This window comes from Carcharhinus amblyrhynchos, unplaced genomic scaffold (assembly GCF_965287045.1).
Source record: "Carcharhinus amblyrhynchos unplaced genomic scaffold, sCarAmb.v2.hapA chromosome_245, whole genome shotgun sequence".
NCBI classification, from domain to species: domain Eukaryota; kingdom Metazoa; phylum Chordata; class Chondrichthyes; order Carcharhiniformes; family Carcharhinidae; genus Carcharhinus; species Carcharhinus amblyrhynchos.
Genome location: NW_027649985.1, coordinates 67,166 through 90,752, shown reverse-complemented (window position 1 = coordinate 90,752; position 23,587 = coordinate 67,166). Strand labels below are relative to the sequence as shown.

Sequence of the window (23,587 nt, the reverse complement as noted above, 5' to 3'; positions counted from 1 at the left end):
TCATGTGGATAATAAGCCTCTCTCAACATACACAGGGCTCTTGTGTGATGGTACGGACCATCTGCTTTTTAATTACATCCAATGCACTCTGTCACGAGGGTCTAGAAACTGGTTTGAAAGATACTTTTAATCCCCAGAAATGAAGGAACTGCTTTTGATGTGTAAACCCTTTTTTTTAAAAGAACTCTGATATATAGAGGTTGGGGGGGGTGGCTTATATTGTTGTAGCAGTGTTCGAATGACGGATGTGGCTTATAGCAGAATTACAGTGAAGCCAGGTGGAGTATACTAGTAATGACAATTTGCATTTATACAAAGAGTTCAAGGCATTTCGCAGCAGCATTTTCGAACAAAGATTGACACTGAACCACAGCAGGAGATAGGAAGGGAAGGACCAAAAATAGGTGAAAGTACCATGAAGGAAATAAAATCATGAATGTGCAAGAGCCAGAATTGAAGAAAAGCAAATACATCATGGGACATTCCGATGAATTCCAGCACAGTGGCAAGCACTGCTGTCTCACAGTCCCAGGGACCCACGTTCGACTCCCAGCTCCAGTCACAGTCTGTGTGGAGTCTGCACATTCTCCCCAGGTGCTCCGGTTTCCTTTCACAGTCCAACATGTGTAGGTTAGGTAGATTGGCCGTGTTCAATTGCCCCTTAATGTCCAAAGATGTGTGGGTTAGGTGCATTGGCCATGCTAAATTGCTCCTTAGTGTCCCGAGATGCGTAGGTTAGAGGGATTTGCTGAGTAAATATGTGGGATTACGGGGATAAGGCCTAGGTGGGATTGTTGTCGGTGCAGACTTGACGGGCCAAATGGCCTCCTTCATCAACCTGAAACATTTCATGTGTTGCTCTTCACAGGTATTTAATACATCCAGCAGCTTCTGTTTTTATTTCAGATTTTCAGCGTCTGCAGTATTTTGCTTCTGTACCTTGCAAGAAACATAGAATTCCTATAGTGCAGAAAGAAGTTAGGATTGTGGGAGCTAGAGGAGTTTACCAGGATAAGGAGGGAAAGTTGAGAGGTCATAGAAGGATGTCAAAACAAGGGTGAGAAATTTTAAGATCAAGGTGTTGGTAAATGGGGTGCCAGTTTTCAGTGAGCCCAGGGGTGATGGGTGAATGGCATTTTGTACCAGCTGGGATACAGGCAACGGACAGGGTTTTGGATGAGTTTAGGTTTGTGGAGGGCAGAAGATGGGAGCCAGCCAGGTGTGCATTGGATAGTCATGTCTGGAGCTAAAAAAAAATTGGGTGAGGATTTCAGCAGAAGACAGTTTAAAATTTATTATTAGTCACAAGTAAAACTAACATTAATGTTGCAATGAAGTTACTGTAAAATTCCTCTAGTCACCACGGTTTGGCACCTGTTCTGGTTATTGCACCCCAACCAGCACTTCTTTCAGACTGTGGGAGGAAACCCACGCAGACACGAGGAGAACGTGCAAACTCCACACAGACAATGACCCAAGCTGGGAATTGAACCCAGGTCCCTGGAGCTCAAAGGATGGTTTATGGAATTCCATTCCCCAGAAAGCATCGGAGGTTGGGAATTTACTCAAGGTTGAGTTGGACAGATACTTGATAGGCAAAGGAGTCATGGGTTATGGAGGGTATACGGCAGAGACTATCACCAGCTAGATCAGCTGTGATCATACTGAATGGTGGAACAGGCTCAAAGGGCTGAATGGCCTACTCCTGCTCCTACATTCTGAGGTTACTAATAGAATCATGCCTGTTTGTGATGCTCAGCAATGAAGCAGCCTGCTAATATTCTGGGGCTTCGTGTTACCTACTTATGGGTGTACCTGAAGTAGGTGTGACTGCTGGCAGCAAGGATCAGAACTTGAAGGGGAGGAAGACTGGAATAGAAGAGGGGGAAATCCATGGTGAAAGGCCAAGGGCTGCGGTGGGGGAGATCACCAAATTCCAGAAGAGAGGACAGCATAAATCCAAGAAGTGGTGATCAAATGACACCAAGCTTTGGTTTCCACAACCTGTGGATTGTGGGTGGAAGGAGAGTCATTTTTCAGAACCACTTTCTCAAACGTGCTTCAAAGACATTGAGCCCTTGCTGGTCTAAGGTTTTAGCGGCTCTGCTTACCCCTTGTCGCCATGTCTGAGTCTTCATTACTGAAGTGTCCATTTGAAAAGCTGCACCCAATCTTCATCCTTCATTTGTGAGGGTGGGAGAGGTCAGGGAGGGAGTTAAATTGAATAATTTTCAGGAATTGGAACTCTGGACAAATTTTCTCCTCAGCCCTTAGTTGACCCTGGGACCAATTATACGAGCCGTACTATTCCACTGAGCAGAGATCAGCAATGTTTGTTAGCGCTGATGGGGATGGTCCCTGGGACTTTCTTGCCTGTGGTTCAGCTGCTCTCCCAGTAACAATGTACGTTCTCCAGATTTGAGGTTCACAAAATGAAGCATCATAACTGGAAGCAGTACAGTGAGTTTAATTTTAACAGTGTGAGTGGAAGGACAGGTGGGGCAGTGTGTGAGGAGTTTAGGAAGGGCGAGACACAGAAGACCATCTGTAGACAGACAATAAGGTACACCTTGCAAGATGCGAGGTGTGCAGAACATCAATGACCTGGCAGATGACAGGCATACTGAAGAGCCTCTCAAAATGTGGCATCGGTGATTTTTATTGTTCATTCATGGGACATGGGCGTCGCTGGCCGGGCCAGCATTTATTGCCTATTCCTAGTTGCCTGAGGGCAGTGGAGAGTCAACGACATTGCTGTGGTTCTGGAGTCCCATGTAGGCCAAAGTCTTAAGACAGATGTGATTTGTTGGGAAGTATTCTTTGCAGAATGCTGCAGCCTGCCAATTAAAACCGTGATGGTATTCCTTCAGATATGCAGTATAAAAGTGCAATGTAGCCCTGAAAGTGTGTCTAAATCACTGAAACTTTCATCTGGATGAACACAATTGTGCAATAAAACAATGCATTGTTTGCACTGACTTCTTTAAAGATCTATACTGCCAATTATTAAACAATTAGAGGAAAAAAGATAACTCACAACAATACAATAAAACCTTGAAGCAATCATCACGGTTTTATTGTTGAGACAGCCTATTCTTGATGTGATACTGAGTAGCACAGACTACACATATATAGGAAATGGTTATTTGGCTGAAGTTTTGAAGGGATGCCAAGCATTCTGGGAACTCTACCCTGGTCAGCTCATTAAACAGCATTTTATCTCACCATTTCATTATACAATCAGTGTTCTGTGTGGCCTTTCTGGATACTTGTCTACCGCAGTCATGATGAGAAATCTTGCCTTGGAGTCTGTCTGATAGAGTTTCCTGCAGATAATGCAGGTTTGTGAAAGGTTCTGGGTTGATTTGATTTGATTTATTATTGTCACATGTATTGGAATACAGTGAAAAGTATTGTTTCTTGCGCGCTATACAGACAAAGCATACCGTTTATAGAGAAGGAAAGGAGAGACTGCAGAATGTAGTGTTACAGTCACAGCTAGTATATACAGAAAGATCAACTTGGAGTGCAGTAGGCTTTTTTTTCTCCATAGAAACTCTACAGTGCAGAAAGAGGCCATTCAGCCCATCGAGTCTGCACCGACAGTAATCCCAACCAGGCCCTATCCCCGTATCCCTACATATTTAACTGCTAAACCCTCTAGACCACACATCCCAGGACACTAAGGGGCAATTTTAGCTTGGCCAATTAACCTAACCGGCACATCATTGGACTGTGGGAGGAAACTGGAGCACCCGGAAGAGACCCACGCAGACATGGGGTGAACATGCAAACTCCACACAGACAGTGACCCGAGCCAGAAATTGAACCCAGGTCCCTGGAGCTGTGAACCAGCAGCGTTAACTCACTGTGCTACCATGCCGCACATGGTTTATTCAAAAGTCTGATGGCATCAGGGAAGAAGCCGTTCTGGAGTTGATTGGTATGTGACCTCAGACTTTTATATCGTTTTTCCCAATGGAAGAAAGCGGAAGAAAGAATGTCCAGGGTGGATGGGGTGCTTAATTATGCCGGCTGCTTTTCCCGAGGCAGCGGGAAGTGTAGACAGAGACAATGGGAGGCTGATTTGCGTGATGGATTGGGCTACATTCACATGTGCTGGAATGTAGGTGACAGCACCAAAGAGGATTAGACCTATGTGTCTCCCACTGACGGTGCAGGCCGGGCGGTATAGGTGACCGCTTTGCCCATTGAGGATTAGTGTTCACGCTCCTGTCCTGAACAACTAGGGAACTTCAGAGTTTAAAAAAATGGGCTGGGAACTCTGCCCGAGATGACTGAGCTAGGTGACCTAACTAGACAGGGTGAGGGTCTGTGGTAGCTGACACAGTGTGTGGGGAGGGAGACAAAAGAAAACCAACCACGCTACCCACTGTGTATTGTTTTTCGGAATTTGCTGATGAATGTTGCAGGTGGGGTGCTGCCCACCCCCATAGCAATCGAATAACTCACCCATGAAGAATGACATCACATGTAGCAGCAGAAAAATGCGAGGGTCGATAAATCCACACCCCAGTACACGCAGGATTGGAAGTCAAGCAGAAACAAAAATTCAAAGGAAAATAAACCATTTTTTAAAAAAGATCATTCTCTGCCCACTTCAGCGAAAGCACATTTTAGTGTGCCAATCTGTGATGTTGCACAAGGGAAGGTCTGATTTTCAGCTCACAGGGGTAGGGAGAAAGCCGGCGATGGCAGTTCAGGCTCCCTGTTGAACCGCCTCATCCCTGCCACTGAGGCTGAAAATTAAAAGCAGTCCAGGGAGTCAAGTAGAGATGAAGCCGTGTCAGAGGCCCAGGTTAATTATCAGTGAGCACAGATGTCGCTCAGTCCCCGTTTTAAAGTCGCACATTGTCATCTAAGTGGTTGTGGGGTCAGGATGCAACGTGGGCACCATTTCAACTTTGGTTATTTGTGGTGAAGCAGAGGGAACCAGAAACCCGGGGTTTGTTAAGGGGCCTGTCTGGTGCAGAATGGCATTTTCCACGTTTATTTTTTTTTCTCTCTGGCAAACCCAAACGGTCTGGTGCATGTCAGTGTTGGAACGTTTGTCTGGGTTTATTTTAAATGAAATTTGATAGGCCACTTAACGCTGTCGAGCGCAGCAGTATACCTTAGCTTCTATGGCCATTTTCCGCCTTGTTTCACCCCCTGTTCACAAGATAGCTGTCGCCTGCCTTTGGTGCTGATGCCTTCTGGAAGATTTTAGTGCCTCTAAAGGGGCACCATGCAAATTTCTTGCCCAATTGGGTCATGCATTAAAAAAACAGCAGCTAATAGCACCTAGAATTCATCCAGGTACCAAGTTCTCAAAGCTATCTTTCTAATGCACACCTGGGGTACTGTGTATAGTTTTGGTCTCCTTACCTAAGAAAATACACGCTTGCCACAGAGAAAAGACAGCAAAGGTTCACCAGACTGATTCCTGGGATGATAGGATTTCCGTACAAGAAGAGATTGGGTCGACTGAGCCTGTACTCACTGGAGTTTAGAAGAATGAGAGGGGGAATCTGATTGAAACGTATAAAATTCTGACAGGGCTGGACAGACTGGATGCAGGGATGTTGTTTCCTCTGGCTGGCGGATCTAGAAGAGGGTCACAGTCTCAGGATATGGGAGAGGCCATTAAAGACAGCACGATGGCACAGTGATTAGCAATGCTGCCTCACAGCATCAGGGTTTGATCCTGGCCTTGGGTAACTGCCTGTTTGGAGGTTGCACGTTCTCTCCATGTCAGTGTGGGTTTCCTCTGGGTGCACTGGTTTTCTCCCATAGAAAGACATGCAGGCTAGGTGGATTTGCTATGTTAATTATCCCTTAGCATTCAAAGATGTAGAGGTTAGGTGGATTGGCCATGCTAAATTGCCCCTTCATGTCCAAACATGTATAGATTAGATGGACTGGCCATGCTAAATTGCGCCCTTAGTGTCCAAAGATGTGCAGGTTAGGTGGACTGGCCATGCTAAATTATCTCTTAGTGTCCCAAGATGGGTTGATTAGGGTGATTAGTCATGGTAAATACATGGGGTGTGGGTGGGCCTGGGTAAGATACTCTGTTGGAGTTGGCACATATTTGATGGGCTGAATGGCCTCCTTCCGCACTGTAGGTATTCCATGATTCCATTCTGAAGGCTGAGATGAAGAGAAATATCTTCACTTAGAAGTTGGTGAACCTGTGCATTTCTCTACCATGTGAGGCTGTGGAGGCCAAGCCCCTGAATATTTAAGAAGGAAATAGATAGATTTCTAGACACTAAAGGCATCAAGGGGGGACGGAGTGGAAGTATGGCGTTGAGATAGAGGATCAGTCATGATCATATTGAATGGCAGAGCATTCTTGATGGCCAAATGGCCCACTTCTACTCCATTTTTTGTATTTGCCTGAAAGGTTCTGAGCTCATGTAGCCCGGATTTGATGTCTTCATGAGTTTTCCATTTTCCGGGATGACCTTTGGAGCCACTGAATGTATTTGTTTAAACCTCCTACCAGTATTAGCCAAGGCAAAGAAGCAGCAAAGGGTAGGGAATCACGCTATCTAATCCAGTATTCATACCAGCACATTTTCTGGGAGTCACACACACACACACACACACACACACACAAAATCCTGCCCTTCTCCGTACCAAAGAGATGGAACTTCAGATCTGGGGTCTTTCTTGCCTGCATGGCTAGGTCTGGAAAGTCTAATTATATACAGGGAGAGGTGAGTGGACCTGTTCCCTTTCCACCAGAGGAGTATCCTGGAGACCACGCCATTGTTCGCGATTTCATTCATTTTGCTGTTCCGCTTCTTTTGCTTTGTACTGCCTATTGACACCGGGCTATCTCCAAATTCCAGTCTTGTTTATCTTTGATCACTGCAAGATATTTTTTTTACCTGACTGAGCCGTCGCTCAGTAGCAGCCAATATTTCTTCTCAGGAGGAGAATGGCCATACCCTGTGTGCACAATAGTGCCTTTGTCAGTTTACACCCACCCTACACAAACAATGCAGTCTTATATCAGTAAGAGGCAACAAAGCCACAATACGTTCTAAAACGATTTAGCATTCCTTAGATTTCCACTCTCTTAACACTCCCCACTCAGCGAGGTGGCCATTTTTGTCTTTCATGTCTAACTATTCCAGTGCTTCATCCTTCAACATCCAACATACAGAACAAAGAACAAAGAAAATTACAGCACAGCAACAGGCCCTTCAGCCCTCCAAGCCTGCAGCGACCATGCTGCCCAACGGGGGACCAGATCCTTCTACTCCCATCCTATTCATATACTTGTCAAGATGCCCCCTTAAAAGTCACTACCATCACTATACGAAATAAATCACTTCATCCACGGCATCACAGGACCAGTGATCAGTAGTTTTTTTTTATTCTTTCAAGGGCTGAGTATCGCTGGTTAGGCCAGCATTTATTGCCCACACCTAATTGTCCTTGAGAAGGTGGTGGTGAGCTCCTTTCATGAAATGTTACAGTCTATGCACAACACTCAAGAAACAGAAGCAGTAGTAGGCCATCAGGCTCTTCAAGCCTGCCTCGCTATTCAATGTGATCATGGCTGATCTATGCTGGTCTCCACCCCTTTTTTGTGTCATTTCCCCATAGCTCTCTATCCCTCGATCTAGCAAATATTTATCCAGCCCCCACTTTAAATACTTCTGATGATCCTTTGGAGCAGAGAATTCCAGAGGTTCACCACCGTCTGCGAGAAGAAATTTCTACACACTTCTGTTTTAAATGAGCAGCCCTTTACCTTGTAGCTATCTCCGCTTGTTCAAGACTCTCCCACTAGTGAAACCATCTCACAGTCTACCCTATCAAGCCCTCTCAGGGTCTTGTATGATTGAATAAGATCACCCCCTCACTCTTCTAAGCTCCAAGGAATGAAGACCCAGACGATTTATTCTTTCTTGATAGGACAACCCTCTCATCCCAGGAATTAGCTTGGTGACTCTCCTTTGGACTGCCTCCAATGTTACTGTGTCCAAAGGTATCAAAACTGTATGCAGTAACCAGGTGAAGCCTCACTAACAACCTGCACAATTGCAGCAAAACCTCCCTGTTTTTAAACTCGAAGTCCTCTGCAATAAGGGCCAAAATTCTATTTGCCTTCTTAACTACTTGTTGGATCTGCCTTTTTTTTTTGTGATTCCTGCACTAGAACACCTAGATCCCTCTGTACTTCACTCCCCCACAGTCTCTCTCCATTTAGATAATAATCTGCCTTCTGATTCCTCCTACCAAAGTGCACAACCTCACACTTCCTCATATTAAACACCATTTGCCAGGTTTTTGCCCAGTCACCCAATTGATCTATATCTCTTTGCAGAATCACAATATCCTCATCACAACACGCCCTTCCACCTACCTTTGTATCATCAGCAAATTTGGAATCCTAGCATTCTGGTCATTAATGTAAATAGTGAATAATTACAGAGCAAGATCTCCTCGGTACCCCACTAGTTATACCTTTCCACTCTAAAAAGGATCCATTTATTCTGACTGTGTATCCTATGTGACATCCAGTTTTCAATCCATACTAACACACTCCCTGCAAATCCACGGGCTTTTAGTTTATGCACCAGTGTCTTATGTGGCACCTTGTCAAACACTTTTTGGAAATCTAAATACACAACATCTACAGATTCTCCTCTATCTACTCTCCCTATAACATCCTCAAATCAACATGATTGACCTTTCATAAAACCATGGTTTGATTATATTCAGTTTTCCTAAATGATTAGCTATTTCCTCTTTGATTATTGACTCTAGTGTTTTGCCAATAATAGATGTTAAACTAACCGGCCTATAATTCCCTGCCGTCTGCCTTTCTCCCTTTTGAACAAAGGCGTCGCATTGGCTGTTTTCCAATCTTTTGCTACCCTCCTGGAATTTAGCAAATGGGTTCACTATCTCTGCAGTCGCTTCCATTAAAACCCTAGCGTGTAGTTCATCGGGTCCTGGTGACTTGTCCACCGTTAGCTCCTTGAGCTTCTCTAACATTCTTTCCATTATGACTGGGATTTTTGTAAGTTCTGCCATGTTATTTTAAATCAGGCCATCTGATATCTTAGGGATATTTGCAGTGTCTTCCACGGTGAGACTGATGCAAAAAAATGTATTTAGCATATCCACCCTTAAGTTGAAGACGCTGGTTATGGACCATTGTCAGAGGGTATGCCTCCCTCCCTTACAGTGCTGTAAGGGAGGGAGTTCCAAGGTTTTGACCCAGTGACAGTGAAGGAACAGCTGTTACTTGGAGGGGACTTTGCAAGTGGTGGTGTTCTCACGCATCTCTTGTCTTTCTAGATGGTAGGGATTGTAGATTTGGAAGGTGCTGCCTCAGGAACCTTGATGCATTGCTGCTGTGCATTTTGTTAATGGTACACACAGCTGCTGCATTTCTGGTGAAAGGTACAGATGTTTAAGGTGGCAAGTGAGCTGCTTTGCCCTGGAAGGTGTTGGAGCTCCACTCATCCCAGCATGTGGAAAGAATTCCATTGCACTCCAAACTTGCGCCATTTAGATGGTAAACAAACTCTGGAGAGTGAAGAGGTGAGGTACTCTACAGAAGTTTCAGCCTGTCACTTGCTTTTGTACCTACAGTATTTTTTTGACTCTCAATTCAGTTTCTGGTCAATGGCATACCCCAGGATGTAATGCCATGGAATGTCAAGTAAAGATGGTTAGTTGCTTCCTTGTTGATGATGCTCATTGCCTGGCACTTGTGTGGCTTGAATGTAACTTTCGCTACTCATTAGTCCAAGCCTGAATATTGTCCAGGTCTTGCTGCATTAGGACATAGATTGCTTCAGTATCTGAGGTGTTGTATTATGGTGTTGAACATTGTGCAATCATCAGTGAACATCCTCACTTCTGATCTTTTAATGGAGGGAGGGTCATCGATGAAGCAGCTGAAAATGGTTGGGCCTACAACACTATCGTGAGGAACTCTTGCAGTGATATACTGGGACTGAGATGATTGACCTTCAACAACCACAACCAACTTGTTTTGTGCTGGGTATAAATCCAACCATTGGATGTCTTCCCCGATTCTCAGTGATTCCAGTTTTGCAATGATGCCTTAGTATTAAGGGCAGTCATTCTCACCTGGTCTCTTGACTTTAGCTCCTTTGTTCATATATGGATTAAAGCCAAGCGCTGAATGACCCTAGCAGAATCCAAACTTGAGTGTTAGCGAGCAGATTCTTGCTCCTTAACTGCCGCTTGTTTGCACTGTTGAAGACACCTTCCATCAGTTTGCTGATGATCCAGTGTAGACTGATAGGGCAGTAATTGGCTGGGTTGGATTTGTCCTGCTGCTTGTTGACAGGACATAACTGGGTAGTTTTCCACATTATCTGGTGAATGTGGGTGCTGAAGCTGTACGAAAACAGCTTGGCTAGACACACGACCAGTTCTGGAGCACTAGCCTTCAGTCCTATTGCCAGAATGTTGTCAGCCCCCCCTTGCATTTGGTTACCAGCACCTTCAGCCTTTTTTGATATCACATGGAGTGAATCGAAATAGCTGAAGATTGTGATGTTGGGAATGTCAACAGGAGGCTAAGATGGATCATCCACTTGGTACTTCTGGCAATCAACAGTTGCAAATGCTTCAGCTTTGTCTTTTGCACAGATGTGCTGGACTTCCCCATCAATGAGGATGGGGATATTTATGGAAGTTCCTTCTCCTTAGTCAATTGTCCACCACTGTTCATGACTGATTGTGGCAGAACCACACAAATTAGATCTGATCTGTCAGTTGTGGGATCTCTTGGTTGTCTATCACTTGCTGTTTGGCAGGTGGTCCTGGGTTGTAGCTTCACTGGGTTGACACCTCATTTTGAGGTGCTGTGCCTCAAATACCCACCTGCACTCTGCATTGAATGGGGGTTGATTCCCCTGGTTTGATGGTAATGGTAAAGTGAGGGATATGCCAGACCACGAGGTTATAGATTGTGGTTGTATACAATTCTGCTGCTGCCAATGGCCCACAATGCTTCATGGATGCCCAGTTTTGACTTGCTAGGTCGGTTCGAAATCCATCCCATTTGGCACAGTATTAGTGCCAAACAACACAAAAGGGGATCCTCAATGTAAATACGGGACTTTGTCTCCACAATGACTGTTCATTGCTACCAAAAGTGTCATGGACAGATGCATCCGTAACAGATGGACTAGTGGGAATGAGGTCAAGTAGGTTTTTCCCTCTTATTGGTTTCCTCACCATCTGTTGCAAACCCAGTCTCACAGCTGGCGGGATAGTTAGGACATACCCAGGGAAGATGACAGTGGTACATTGTCTGTAAGATATGATTCTGTGAGTAGGACTGTCAGGCTGTTACTTTACTAGCCTGTGAGACAGCTCTCCCAATTTTGGCACAAGCCCCCAGATATTAGTAAGGATGACTTTGCAGGGTGGAGAATGCTGGGTGTGCCATCGCCGTCTGTTGCTCAATGCTGGGTGGTCCATCTGGTTTCATTCCTTGTTGACTTATCTGTTGTGGTTGAGAGTTAAGAGTCAACCACATTGTTGCGGGGTCTGGAGTCACATGTAGGATGGCAGATTTCCTTCCCTAAAGGATATTAGTGAGCCAGATAATTTTTTAAAGCAATCCTCAGTGGTCTGGATAAGTTTTGTTTAATTTCCAGATTCACAGATTTTAAACTCCGCCAGCTGCGTGATGGGATTTGAACCCGATTTGAATCCATGGCAGGCGGGGCAGTAAAATTCCGCCCACTCTGTCATTTTGTGCCTGTCAGGAGGGAGGGAGGGGCAGTTAAAGGAAGGGACTAAGCACCTGACAGCTGCTCCAGTTTTAATGCTCCAGTGAGATAGTTAGTTGTTGCTGAAGTATGACTCTTTCAGGCTTCTGTCAGCTTGCAGGAATGTAATTCGGGGTGGTTTTGTAGTCCTATGGCACACAGATTGAAATCCTATTGCAGCAGGTGGGGCGCTGACAAAGCAGGGCAAGCAAAGATGGTAGAATAAAGAAAGAGGCTGTATTGATGAAGCATTTAGTCACTCACTTGGTGGCATCCCAAAGTGCTTGATGGCCAATCTTCAAAGTATTGTTCTGTAAGCAAAAACGGCAGGCAACTGCCCCATGCAGCCCAATCCCACCAGCAAAGATTGAGATGAATGGCCCATTAAATGGGTTTTGGTGCTATTCGTTAAGGGAGGAATGTTGACCTAGACAGCAGTGGAAACTTGTTGCTTTTTGAATGCTGTGATACCGTAAGATCTTTTTCTTTCACCTGAAAGATGCTGCCTCTTCTGGCAGGCAGCATCTCTGACAATTCAACACTCCCTCAGTGTTGCACTGGATCATCAGACTACTTTTGTAGGCTCAAGGCTCCTAAATGGGCTCTGAACACAGAGTCCTCTGAGGGCTGAGAATGCTACCAGTGAACCATCCATCGCTGACAAGAAAAGCAGGAAGATATACTGACGTGGGTGATCTCTCCCATTCAGAATGAATAAGAACCAACATTGTTGGTCCCCAAAATTGTTGGAAGCAGGATTCTGGGCAGCTCAGCTTATTACTTATATTGACTTATATTGATGCATGTCAGTATTTGGTTCTTTTTAGAAAAAAATCTTAAATAGTTTCAAGGCTTTTTATGCTTTCTCTTTCTATCTCATGACAAACCCAATCCCTCACATGGACCAAGATGGTGAGCAAGTTGTTTGGCTGTTGGGGGGAGTCTTAAGCCAAACCAAATTGATGTTGGATGGATCAGTTCCATCTAGGCAGTGAATTGGCACGTTGAGGGAACAGAGCTTTTGTAGATTGTTTGTTCTTTATACTTGTTTGCTATAAGTTTCCTCACCCCTCATGAACTGCTTGCAAACAAACATGTGACGCAAGGGACACACACTCACTAGTGCAAGGTAGAGTTAACTGAATGAGCAGGAATTACTTTGGCACTGAGCATGTGGGTTCCTTCTCCAGGGAAAGAAGATCTCCCCTGCAGTGATGGGTTTTTTTTCAAAAAAGGGTGACGAAACTCACTGAGTGAGGCTGGCAGACCGGGGTGAGAGGTGGGAACCGACAAAACTGAATCAGATGAGTGAGGCAGCCAGCCCCAGTGACTTGGCTGGGAGTGTTGCAAACTCACAAGCTGTTGAAAGATTGTTCTTTAGGTTTTTGTGATAGTCAAAGAGGTTTTAATCAGATTAGAACAGAGCTTTGTCACATTAGAAGAGCAGTTGTTGACTTAATATTGGCAGCAATATGGGACTGGTCCCAGCATATCATGTATTAGGGAAATAACCTTGAATAATCAGTGGATGGAACTGGATTTGACCCTTTGAAAACTGTACTTCCTTCACAGCTGTCAAAACACAGGTCTTTTAAGCTTTAGAATGTAACTCATGCAAAGAATAATTCTGTTTCCAAGACAGGTTGTTCTGGTCCAGATTCTTTTTGAACTTTTGTCCTCATCAAAGTAAAGGATGTTTGAACAAGGAAAAAACATAACTTGCCATTCCAGGCAACCTGCAAGGGTTACCAAATCTCTCACTGGAGGTGTCCAGGGAAACTTGCAATGTCAAGATCAAACATTTCCTTCTCCTGAAGGTGCTGAGGAATATTTCTTTGGTTGTTGCTCTATCTATCCTGCCTCACGAGGAAGCCGAATGGAAGCAACTATCATGGAAATGGTTGCAGAACAAAAGGATGCTATTTTGCCAAAGGTGTCTGTGCCAGGTCTCTGTCAGAGTAACTCCTGACCTTTTCCTCATAGCCCTGCAATCTTATTTTCCTTCAGATAATTAACCAACCCTTTTTATTTTGAAAGCCACGATTGAATCTGTCTCCACCACGCTTGCAGGCGGTACATTGCAGACCCTATACACCCACTGTGCAAAAGCGCTTTTCCTCCAATCACTTCAGGTTCTTTCGGCAAACAATTTAAATCAGTCCTGCGTGGCCAATAAACACGGTGGCCATTACAGCCTAGTCTGATCCCATCCCCACTTGGTGTTCACCTCAGTCTAATGGGGCCAACTGCAGAGGTCCAAATTATATAATTAGTCGGTTCAGTGTCTCCAAACTCTGCTTCCCTCTCCATTGATGCTGACAGACTTGCCAAGTGCTTCCAGCATTTTCTATTTCCATTTCAGATTTTCAGTATCTGTGGTATTTTGCATTTGGATCAGTATTTCCTTGGGGTTGTGTGTGGCTCTGTTTGACTCAATTCATTACACTGTCCTCAATAGAGAGAGGGATTTTACTCTATTATTAATCTGACAAAAATCAAGCCTCTACCTAGTTTGTGTCTGCTCCATTGTTGTGCTGGAACAGCTCAATTGGGGCCTTTTTCTTGTAATTCAGTGAGTTCTTACCATTTTTGATAGACCATCCTAGATAGACCATGAGGTTCGGAACGCACAAGGAAATCCTTCGGTACTCAGGAAGTATCCCCAGAGAAATTAGTGACTTGCTTGGTTTCTTTCAAAGAGCATAGAGAGTACCAAGTAGGTAGGATGGAATCACACGTAGCAATCACCTAGGTTACACTGGGCAAGGATAGCAGTTTTTCCCTTTCCCTGAACCAGTTAGGGGAGGTGATGGCTGAGCGGTATTATCGCTAGGCTATTAATCCAGAAACTCAGCTAATGTTCTGGGGGAGCTGTGTTCGAATCCTGCTATGGCAGATGGTGGAATTTAAATTCAATTTTTAAAAAATCTGGAATTAAGAATCTACTGATGACCATGAGACCATTGCCAATTGTCGGGAATACCCATCCGGTTCACTAATGTCCGTTAGGGAAGGAAATCTGCTGTCCTTACCTAGTCTGGCTTGTGTGTGATTCCAGAGCCAAAGCAATGTCCCCTCCATGGGCAATTAGGGATGGGTAATAAATGCTGTAAGAAGGCTCACAACACCAGGTTAAAGTAGGACTTTAACCTGGTGTTGTGAAACTTCTTACTGTGTTTACCCCAGTCCAACGCCGGTATCTCCACATCATAATAAATGCTGGCCAGCCAGCCACACCCATGTCCCACAAATGAATTTTTAAAAAGTTGTGTTTTTATGACAGTCCATTAGTTGTCTTGATCATTTTACTGGAGACACCCCACAAAAGATCAGTCAGATTTGTTGGTGGTGTGTAGGAGAGGTGGGCTTTGATTGAAAGTTCTGAGTCTGACCCCCTGCTGCTCTCCTTTCTTTCAGTGCTGTGAGCCCGAAGCAAGCACCAAAGTGAAGCAACAGACCCCAATACCAGCCAAAGAACCGGCAGCGATTTAGTTTTATACTTCCAGAGCCGGAGAAACTGCACAAAGGTATGTCCTTTCTGATTATGTCCTCCTCAGACCCCACAGGCACAGTGGGCCACAGAAGTGTTTGTGAACACATTGCAATTGAAGTTGTTGTTCATTTCATAAATTCCTAACCTCCTGTGGCACAGCTTACTGTCAAGGCAGATGATCCACAGCTTAATTTGAACAGGAGCATTATTCTATGTGAAGTATTTATTCTGCTGTGGTATTTATTCTGCTGTTAATGATCTATCCTTTTAAGATTCTGAAGTCTAATCATTTAGAATCGTTGAACGCCTGCAGTGCAAAAAGAGGCTATTCGGCCCATTCAGTCTGTGCCAACTCTCCATCAGAGCATCCCATCCATGCCCTATCCCTGTAACCCCACATATTTACCCTGCTAATCCCCTTAACCTACACATCTTAGCTAATAATGAGCAATTTTCTACAGCCAACCCACCTATTTTGCAGGACAATTAGAGAGTTCAAGAGCATCCTGAAGCCACTGAAAAGGGGCATTTTTAGTTGCTGGAGAATTTTTTAAAAATTGTTTGACACGAGGTATAACATTAAAAGGTACAAAAAATCCTAGCTGAAAACAAAAGCGAGAGAGAGATACCTTAATACATTAAAACTCAATAGGTGGAATTTACCAGCTGTTCCTGCTGGTGGGATCAATCATAGAATCATAGCACCCTACAGTGCAGAAAGAGGCCCTTCATCCCATTGAGTCTGCACCAGCCACAATCCCACCCAGGCCCTACCCTCATATCCCTACATATTATACCCACTAATCCCTCGAACCTAACCATCCCTGGACACTAAGGGGCAATTTTAGCATGGCCAATTAACCTAACCCGCACATCTTTGGACTGTGGGAGGAAACCGGAGCAAACCCACACAGACACGAGGAGAATGTGCAAACTCCACACAGACAGTGACCCAAGCCGGGAATCGACCCCGGGTCCCTGGAGCTGTGAAGCAGCAGTGCTAATCACTGTGCTACCGTGCCACCCGGATATTCCATTCCTGCCAACAGCAACCAAACAGCCACAGGTTCCCCATAGGTGGAGGGTGCGATCAGCAGGAAACCCTGGAAGATTCTCCCTCTGGCCAGTTGCAGGCTGCCTCTGTAGAACACTCCACAGGGGAAGCAGATACTGCCCAATGTCTGCATTTACCTCTTGTCTACAAAGCCCTGCTTATTGTTGTCAACTTTTCCTTCTTAACATTCCTAAAACTGCCTGTTTTAACTTGTTATGCTGTAATCATATCCTTCCAATCGTGGCGTCGCTTTGTTGCCTCCGTTTTATATCTTCTGGCACTTTAGTTGAGGAGAAACACCAGTGCTTCAAAATGTTTGTAAGCTTTCCTAATCTGGTTTAAAGTTTTGAAGTCTATTTATTAGTGGCACAAGTAGCCTTACATTAACACCGCAATGAAGTTACTGTGAAAATCCCTTAGCTGCCACATTCCAGTACTGCTGCCTTGCAGTGCCAGGGACCCGGGTTCGATTCTGACCTTGAGTCACTGTTTGTGCAGAGTCTGCACGTTCTCCCCGTGTCTGCATGGGTTTCCTCTGGGTGCTCCGGTTTCCTCCCACAGTCTTAAAGATATGCTAGTTAGGTGCACTGGCCATACTAAATTCTCTCTGTGTACCCGAATGGGCGCCCGAGTGCGGCGACTAGAGGATTGTCACGTAACTTCATGGCAGTGTTATTGTTAGCCAACTTGTGGGCACTAATAAATTAAACTTTCATAAACTTTAAACGTTACATAGAAGTTTTACCTCATGTCATTTCTGGTTCTTTTGCCAGTCATCTTAAATCTGTGTCCCTCCAGTTAGCAACCCTTTAGCCCTAGAAACAGTTTCTCTTTATCTGAATTCTTCATGACTTCAATCACTTCTATCGAATCTCTTCTTAACCTCTTGTTTTAAGGAGAACAGTTGCTCCCAAGTCTCCGATCTCTCCGTGTAACTGCAATCCCTTCCCCTGGAACTATTCTAGTAAATATTTTCTGTATCCTCGCCAAAGTATGTACACCTTCTGTAAAATATGATGTCCAGGATTAGAAACAATAGGCTAAACTACGTTTCATAAATCATAACTTCCTTGATTTAACCAAGATCCCATAGTAAGAAGTCTCTCAACACCAGGTTAAAGTCCAAGCAGTTTATTTGGTAGCATGAGCTTCTGGAATGTCACTCCTTCATCAGGTGAGTGGTGCTCCAAAAGCTTGTGATACCAAATAACACCTTAACCTGGTGTTGTGAGACTTCTCACTGTTCCCACTGCAGTCCAACGCTGGCATCTCCACATCAAGATCCCATATGCATTATGTTTTGCTAATGTATCCTTACACCTTAAGAAAACAGTCCTCCAGGTCTCCCTTTTCCCTTTAAAATTGTAGCATTCAATTCACATCATCTCATTCCATCTTGCGACCAAAAAAAGGTATCACCTCAGACTTTCCTGTGTCGAACTTAGCTTTTAACTGCCAATGCAAGCAGTGGTAATAGTGTTGTTAAGGATTCAGATACACTGATGACGATAGATATACTCCCTGACCTTCCAGATAGCCCTTTTTTCCTGCAGGTTGGCTTATATTTTGCTGTTCTTGGTTTTGGCAGATGGCTAAAAAGGAGGATGATCTCGATGTGCTGCTCCCAAACTGGTCGGGAGCAGCTGCGCATGGATTCAGCATTAGTGGTGGCGATGATGGGATCTTCATCAAGGATGTGGTGCAGAACTCTCCAGCAGGGAAGAGTGGTGTGATGAGAGAAGGTACCAGTGCCATTTTCCATATACTGGTTTTCACGGTTAAGGTTGGGGTAGAACACTCTGAACAAATGGTCTAATTCTTAAATGGAGGGCCTTGTAATCTCATCATTTATTGTATTAAAATTAAGTGATAATTACCTTCACTCTTGTTGTGATTATGTTCAAAATGTACAGCTTATTTAAAATCATTCAGAAATGTAGACTTCTGGGTTTGTACATCTGGAAGTTACTGTTACAGACTTGAAGATGTATTGGTGGACCTTCCTTGCCTGTGTTTACCATAAAATTGGATAATGCTTTATAAAGATAGAAGTTTTACACCACATATACACAATATGTTATTTTGCTTCAGTGATTATGTCTCTTTAAAGCTGCAGAGTCTAATTATTGTTGAGTAAATGCTGAGGTCATTCAGAGTATAATTGCTGTACTATTAGGAAAAGCCAGTTCAGTTTGTATCAGCTCTCCCGTTCTTCTGCAAAGTCTAGTTATTGTTGAGTAAAGACAGGCTAGGGTCACTCAGAGTTATAACTGCAATATTGTCAGGGAACTTTGAAATCAGGCCCCAGCAGAAAGGTATGTATCATTACATGATTATTTTATACACTAACCTCTACGTAACCTGTTTCACTAAGTTTAAATCATTAATTCTCTTTTGCTGATGGACAACAGGAACTATATTATGAGTTAACAGAAATTCTGCTGAATACTGTGGCGACTGACTCCCCCCAAAGCCTGACCACCATCTACAAGGCACAAGTCAGCAGTGTGATGGGATACTCCCCACTTGTCTGGATGGGTGCAGCTCCATCACAACTCAAGAAGCTTGACATCATCCAGGACAAAACAGCCCACTTGATTGGCACCACATCTACAAACACCCACTCCCTCCACCACCGAAGCTCAGTAGCAGCAGTGTGTACTATATACAAGGTGCACTGCAGCAACTCGCCAAGGTTCCTTAGATAGCACCTTCCAAACCCACAACCACTTCCATCTAGAAGGACAAGGACAGCAGATACATGGGAACACCACCACCTGCAAGTTCCCCTCCAAGCCACACACCAAACAGACTTGGAAATGTAGCGGCAGTTCCTTCACATGTTGGTTTAAAATCTGGGAATTCCCTCCCTAATGGCACTGTGGGTCAACTCACAGCTCATGGACTGCAGTGATTCAAGAAGTTAGCTCACCACCACCTTCTCAAGGGCAATTATGGATGGACAAAAAATGCTGGCTCCCAGCCAGCACACATTCATGTCCCCATGAATGAATTTTTAAAAATTTCCATGGCCAATCTTATTTTCCATAGACACTGGCTTTAGAAGAGCTGCAGGTCTCCAGTGTCTCACTCAGGTGGACACACCTCATCACAGTGAGTGTTGGCAAGCTGTTGGGCATCACTGTCAAGCTCAATTCTATCCTGAGCCAAGGTCCAGAAGAAATACCTGTACATTCCAGCACAAGTCACTGAATATAGAGTTCAGCCAGACATATACAGGGCCTGATTGTAGCATTATAACTGCCAACACAGCTGGGACCAATTGGTTAACTCAGCACAGACTAGGGATTGCTTCTGTGTAATTACAGATTCACACAGAATGGTGCACTCACAAGATGAGCCTTTGCTCTCTCCCTCTTTGGCATTCTCTTTCATTCTATGCAGCTGGTTTCTCATCTAACTCTGGGCTGAGATTGGCTTTAATCTTGAAGCCTCTCTGTACTTTAAAATGTCCTGCAAACCTGAAAGGCGCTGTATAAATATGACCTCTTTCTCTCCACCACACCCCTCCCCCCCACCTCTGTCTCTAAGGTGACCAGATTGTGAGTGCAACTATTTACTTTGATGACATGGGATATGAAGAAGCGCAGAAGATATTACAGACTGTGGATCGACATACTGTGGGACTGAAGCTACACCGAAAAGGAGAAAAGCTTTCTCCTGGGGGAAGCTATTCCTGGAACCCAGAACGGATTGAGGCTACAAGTCCAGATGCTGTACTGGTACGTGTGGCATGTTGAATAAAGTCGCAAGTAAAATGATTTTTTACAATTTAGAATCACAGAATGGCATTACTTTTTTTCATGTTGCGTAACTGCTTCAGGAAAGGAGTGGGTCTAGAATACCCCCAGAGTCCAGGTTCTGTGGGCCAGCCCATTTACATTGTATGGCACATTCTGTGGCACAGCATGGAGGCCTAGACCCAGGATCCCCCCCGCACCACCCCCCCCCCCCCCCAGGTTTTCCAGTGTTACACTTCTGTACTAGTGGTACCAGACAGTCATTCAACCAGGCAGGCAGCACATTCAGAAGAGGAGAGCAGAGAGAATTTGTGGAGAAAACAAAATAATGGACGAATGCAGTTCATGGCATAAAAATTCTCTTTCTAAAAATTACTGTACACGCCAATAACTGGAGAGGCAAGGGTGACAATCTTTCCAAGTCAATTCTAAGTGCCAAGCAAGTATGCAAATGGGAGAGAATCGCGCTCACTTTTTCAGCGAGCTTTCAGACAAAAGTACAAAAGAAAAGACAAAGTGCGATTCATGCCAGTAGGTGGAATGGACAGAGTCTATTCACACTGGAAAGCTGGCTGCTCACATTGGAGGGCACTATTGTGCATGTGCAGATCTTCAGTGTTCTGTGCAAAATAAGACATCCCCCCCTACCACTCCCAATTGCTGGTCTCCCCAGCCCATCACGCCTTCACAAACCACCCACCCCACCCCCTCGGGCCAATCACCCCACCACCACCCAGTTGATCACCTCCTCAGTTGATCCCCAACTGCAGTGTTCGCAGCTTCCCCCCTACCTGCCTCCCCTTAGCTCTTGCCCCATCATGGCCCCACCCCCTGTGCCAGGCTGCACAGTGGGCAGTGCCAGGGCCCCAGACTGGCACTGCCCACTTTGCCCCCAACCACCCAGGGGCCTCCACAGTCTCTGGTCCCATCAACAAGGCCATCGTGACAGGTTACTGTTGCTGGGGACCACGCGCGTTTCTCGCCAGTGAGGACCTTCACCGGCGAGGCCATTAAGGCAAGTGAGTCGGAAGATTTCATCCCGGGCTCATTATGAATATTTAAATCTAAGCATGATGGCGTGGGAGAAAGCTTTCCAGCAGGGTGTACAAAACGTTGCGGGAAAAGCCAGCTGGAAAGCTGCACACAGGTTTTCTTGCCCCAGTCAGCACTCTGTGCAGAGAATGGCGAATTCCGCCCACGTTGCTGAAACTTTTCATTTTGCACTCACGGCGACAGATTCGCAAGTGTACCAAGTCTCAAAAGGAACAACAGTTTGTAATGCACGAGTAGGGTGTGCTGATTTGTTGACCAGTGGGCTCTTGATTGGTAGAGATGCTGTCATGGAGGATGCAGCAGGGAACAGTTAATTCCCAAGCCTTTAGTTCAAATTCAGGCTGGTTGACTCTTGATGGGTCAAAGCATTGCCATGGGAAATGAACCAGGAATGGCCATCTCCAAGCTTTTGTTCAGTTGTAAAAAGGTGCAGTACATGCACATTTGTTTTCAAAGGACAGGGACCTGTGTATGAATATATGTCATTTCTAGCTGTATAGGTGAGTGCACTATGGTCTTGACCGATAATCTTAATTTGGTTGTTAGTGTAACTCTCAGCACAGTAGTCTCCATCAGGTCCCACTTGCCACCAATAAGCATCCTCTGTTCATGTAGGATGAACTGTCGTTTCCTTGGAGATTTTGCATTCATGGCAAATCTACCTAGATGAAAAGCTTCGGTCGCATGTGTTTTTTTTTTCAGCAGTACCATGAACATGGCATGTTAGCAGAATAGTAGGGCTACACTGCTGCCTCACAGCGCCAGAGACCCGGGTTCAATTCCCGGCTTGGGTCACTGTCTCTGCGGAGTCTGCACATTCTCCCTGTGTCTGCGTGGGTTATCTCCAGATGCTCTGGTTTCCTCCCACAGTCCAAAAGACATGCTAGTTAGGTGCAGTGGCCATGCTACATTCTCCCTCAGTGTACCCGAACAGGTGCTGGAGGGTGGCAACATGGGGGTTTTCACAGCAACTTCATTGCAGTGTTAATGTAAGCCTACTTGTGACACTAATAAATAAACTAAACAAAATGTATTTCTTGCATTTTTCCCGTTACTGCTGAAGGAGCTATCTCTTCCTACTGCTTGGGGTCCTCTGCATCCCACTCATTTGTTATCTATAGGGCAACTAGACCAACAGCACTAATATTGGCACATTCGATGCAGAGATTAGTTTACGGTACTTCACACTGGAGAATACAAATGGCAGGCGGGAGAGTGTGAAAAGCAGGCTGAAAATGTGGACTAATGCATGTTTTAAAAAGGCTTTCAAGCGTGGGCTGGGAGTAGCAAGATGGAAGGGTTGCAAAGCAAAAGTAATTCTTGAGAAGCTTTAAGGCAAAGGAGTGGGGAATGGAAGGTGGAGAGGGCCCATTGGATATTAGATCATAGAGGATGGGATGAGACAGATTAGAGGTGGTGTTAGCGTCTAGGCTGTCTGTATTGGAAGGCCTTCCAGCTGTGGGCAAGGGAGGGCATCAGAGTCAGGTTTGATCCTCTTCCTACTGAATGTCTTAAGACATGCTGGGGTGCGATTCGCCCAGCCCCCTGTGCTGCTCTAGTAATCTCTGCGTGTCCCAGATTTAAACTGTTTTGTGTAATCAGCTCCGTGCTAGAAATACGCACAGAGCTGATTTTTTCATATTGAAATCGGCACTGGACCGGGACTGAATTCTCCGCACCTGCTAACGTCTCCACCTGCTGCCGGGAGTGGTTCACTCCAACGGGGCTTACTCCCGCTCCCCACTAACAGGGAACAGGCGGCCTGACGCCGCTGAAAGGAACAGAGGCTATCAAACCCCCCCCGCCCCAGGAGCTCAGGAGTAAGGGGGGTGCCCCTTGGGCAGTACCAGCCAGGCACCCTGGCATTACCCAAGGGTATCCTGGCACCACCCACCAAGCATCTGACAGTGGCACACAGCAGTAGCACGGGGCAGAGGCCTTTTGGGGGTGGAGGGATGACCACTGCCATGCTGCCAGAGAAAGTGAAGAAGGGAGGGAATGAGGGCAATCAGGACTGGCGATCGGGAGACGGTGAGGGGAGCGGTTTGCAGGGCCAGCAATCTGGAAGCCGGCAAGTGGGTGGGCGCTGGAAGATCAGCCCCCGCGCAGTGGTCCGCTCAGCCCCCAGATTTCCAGAGTGAATCCCACTTGGACACTTCGTGATGTACAGAGTGTCAGAGATTCATTCTGGAAATCATGCAAAAAAATTTGGCGAGATTTACTCCCATTTTTTTGGGAGCTTTGAGAATTTTTTTGGGGAGAATGCCGGCCTTGCTCTTTTCAGCAGAATCACAGGACCAGGTCCAAAATAGATATTCTGGTTGACAGTTTACTCGCTCCTGAGATCTCATACTACCAAACTAGCTAGCTCAGCACAGGCCTGACACTAAGACTTTACTGTGCTGAATGAGAATTTCTCTTAAATAAAAACAAAGCTGGA

General features: G+C 45.2%; 1 protein-coding gene across 3 annotated transcripts in view; it reads left to right on the top strand.

Annotated features, from left to right (window-relative positions):
• ahnak (AHNAK nucleoprotein) overlaps nt 1-23,587 on the top strand; it is a 67,762-nt gene that overhangs the window by 23,912 nt on the left and 20,263 nt on the right. For all 3 annotated transcript variants that reach the window (XM_080183322.1, XM_080183319.1, XM_080183318.1), the window contains exons 2-4: nt 15,204-15,313; nt 17,922-18,075; nt 19,886-20,076. In XM_080183322.1, the coding sequence (XP_080039448.1) occupies nt 17,922-18,075; nt 19,886-20,076 (345 nt within the window). In that variant the 5' untranslated portion in view covers nt 15,204-15,313. The remainder of the gene's footprint in view (nt 1-15,203; nt 15,314-17,921; nt 18,076-19,885; nt 20,077-23,587) is intronic.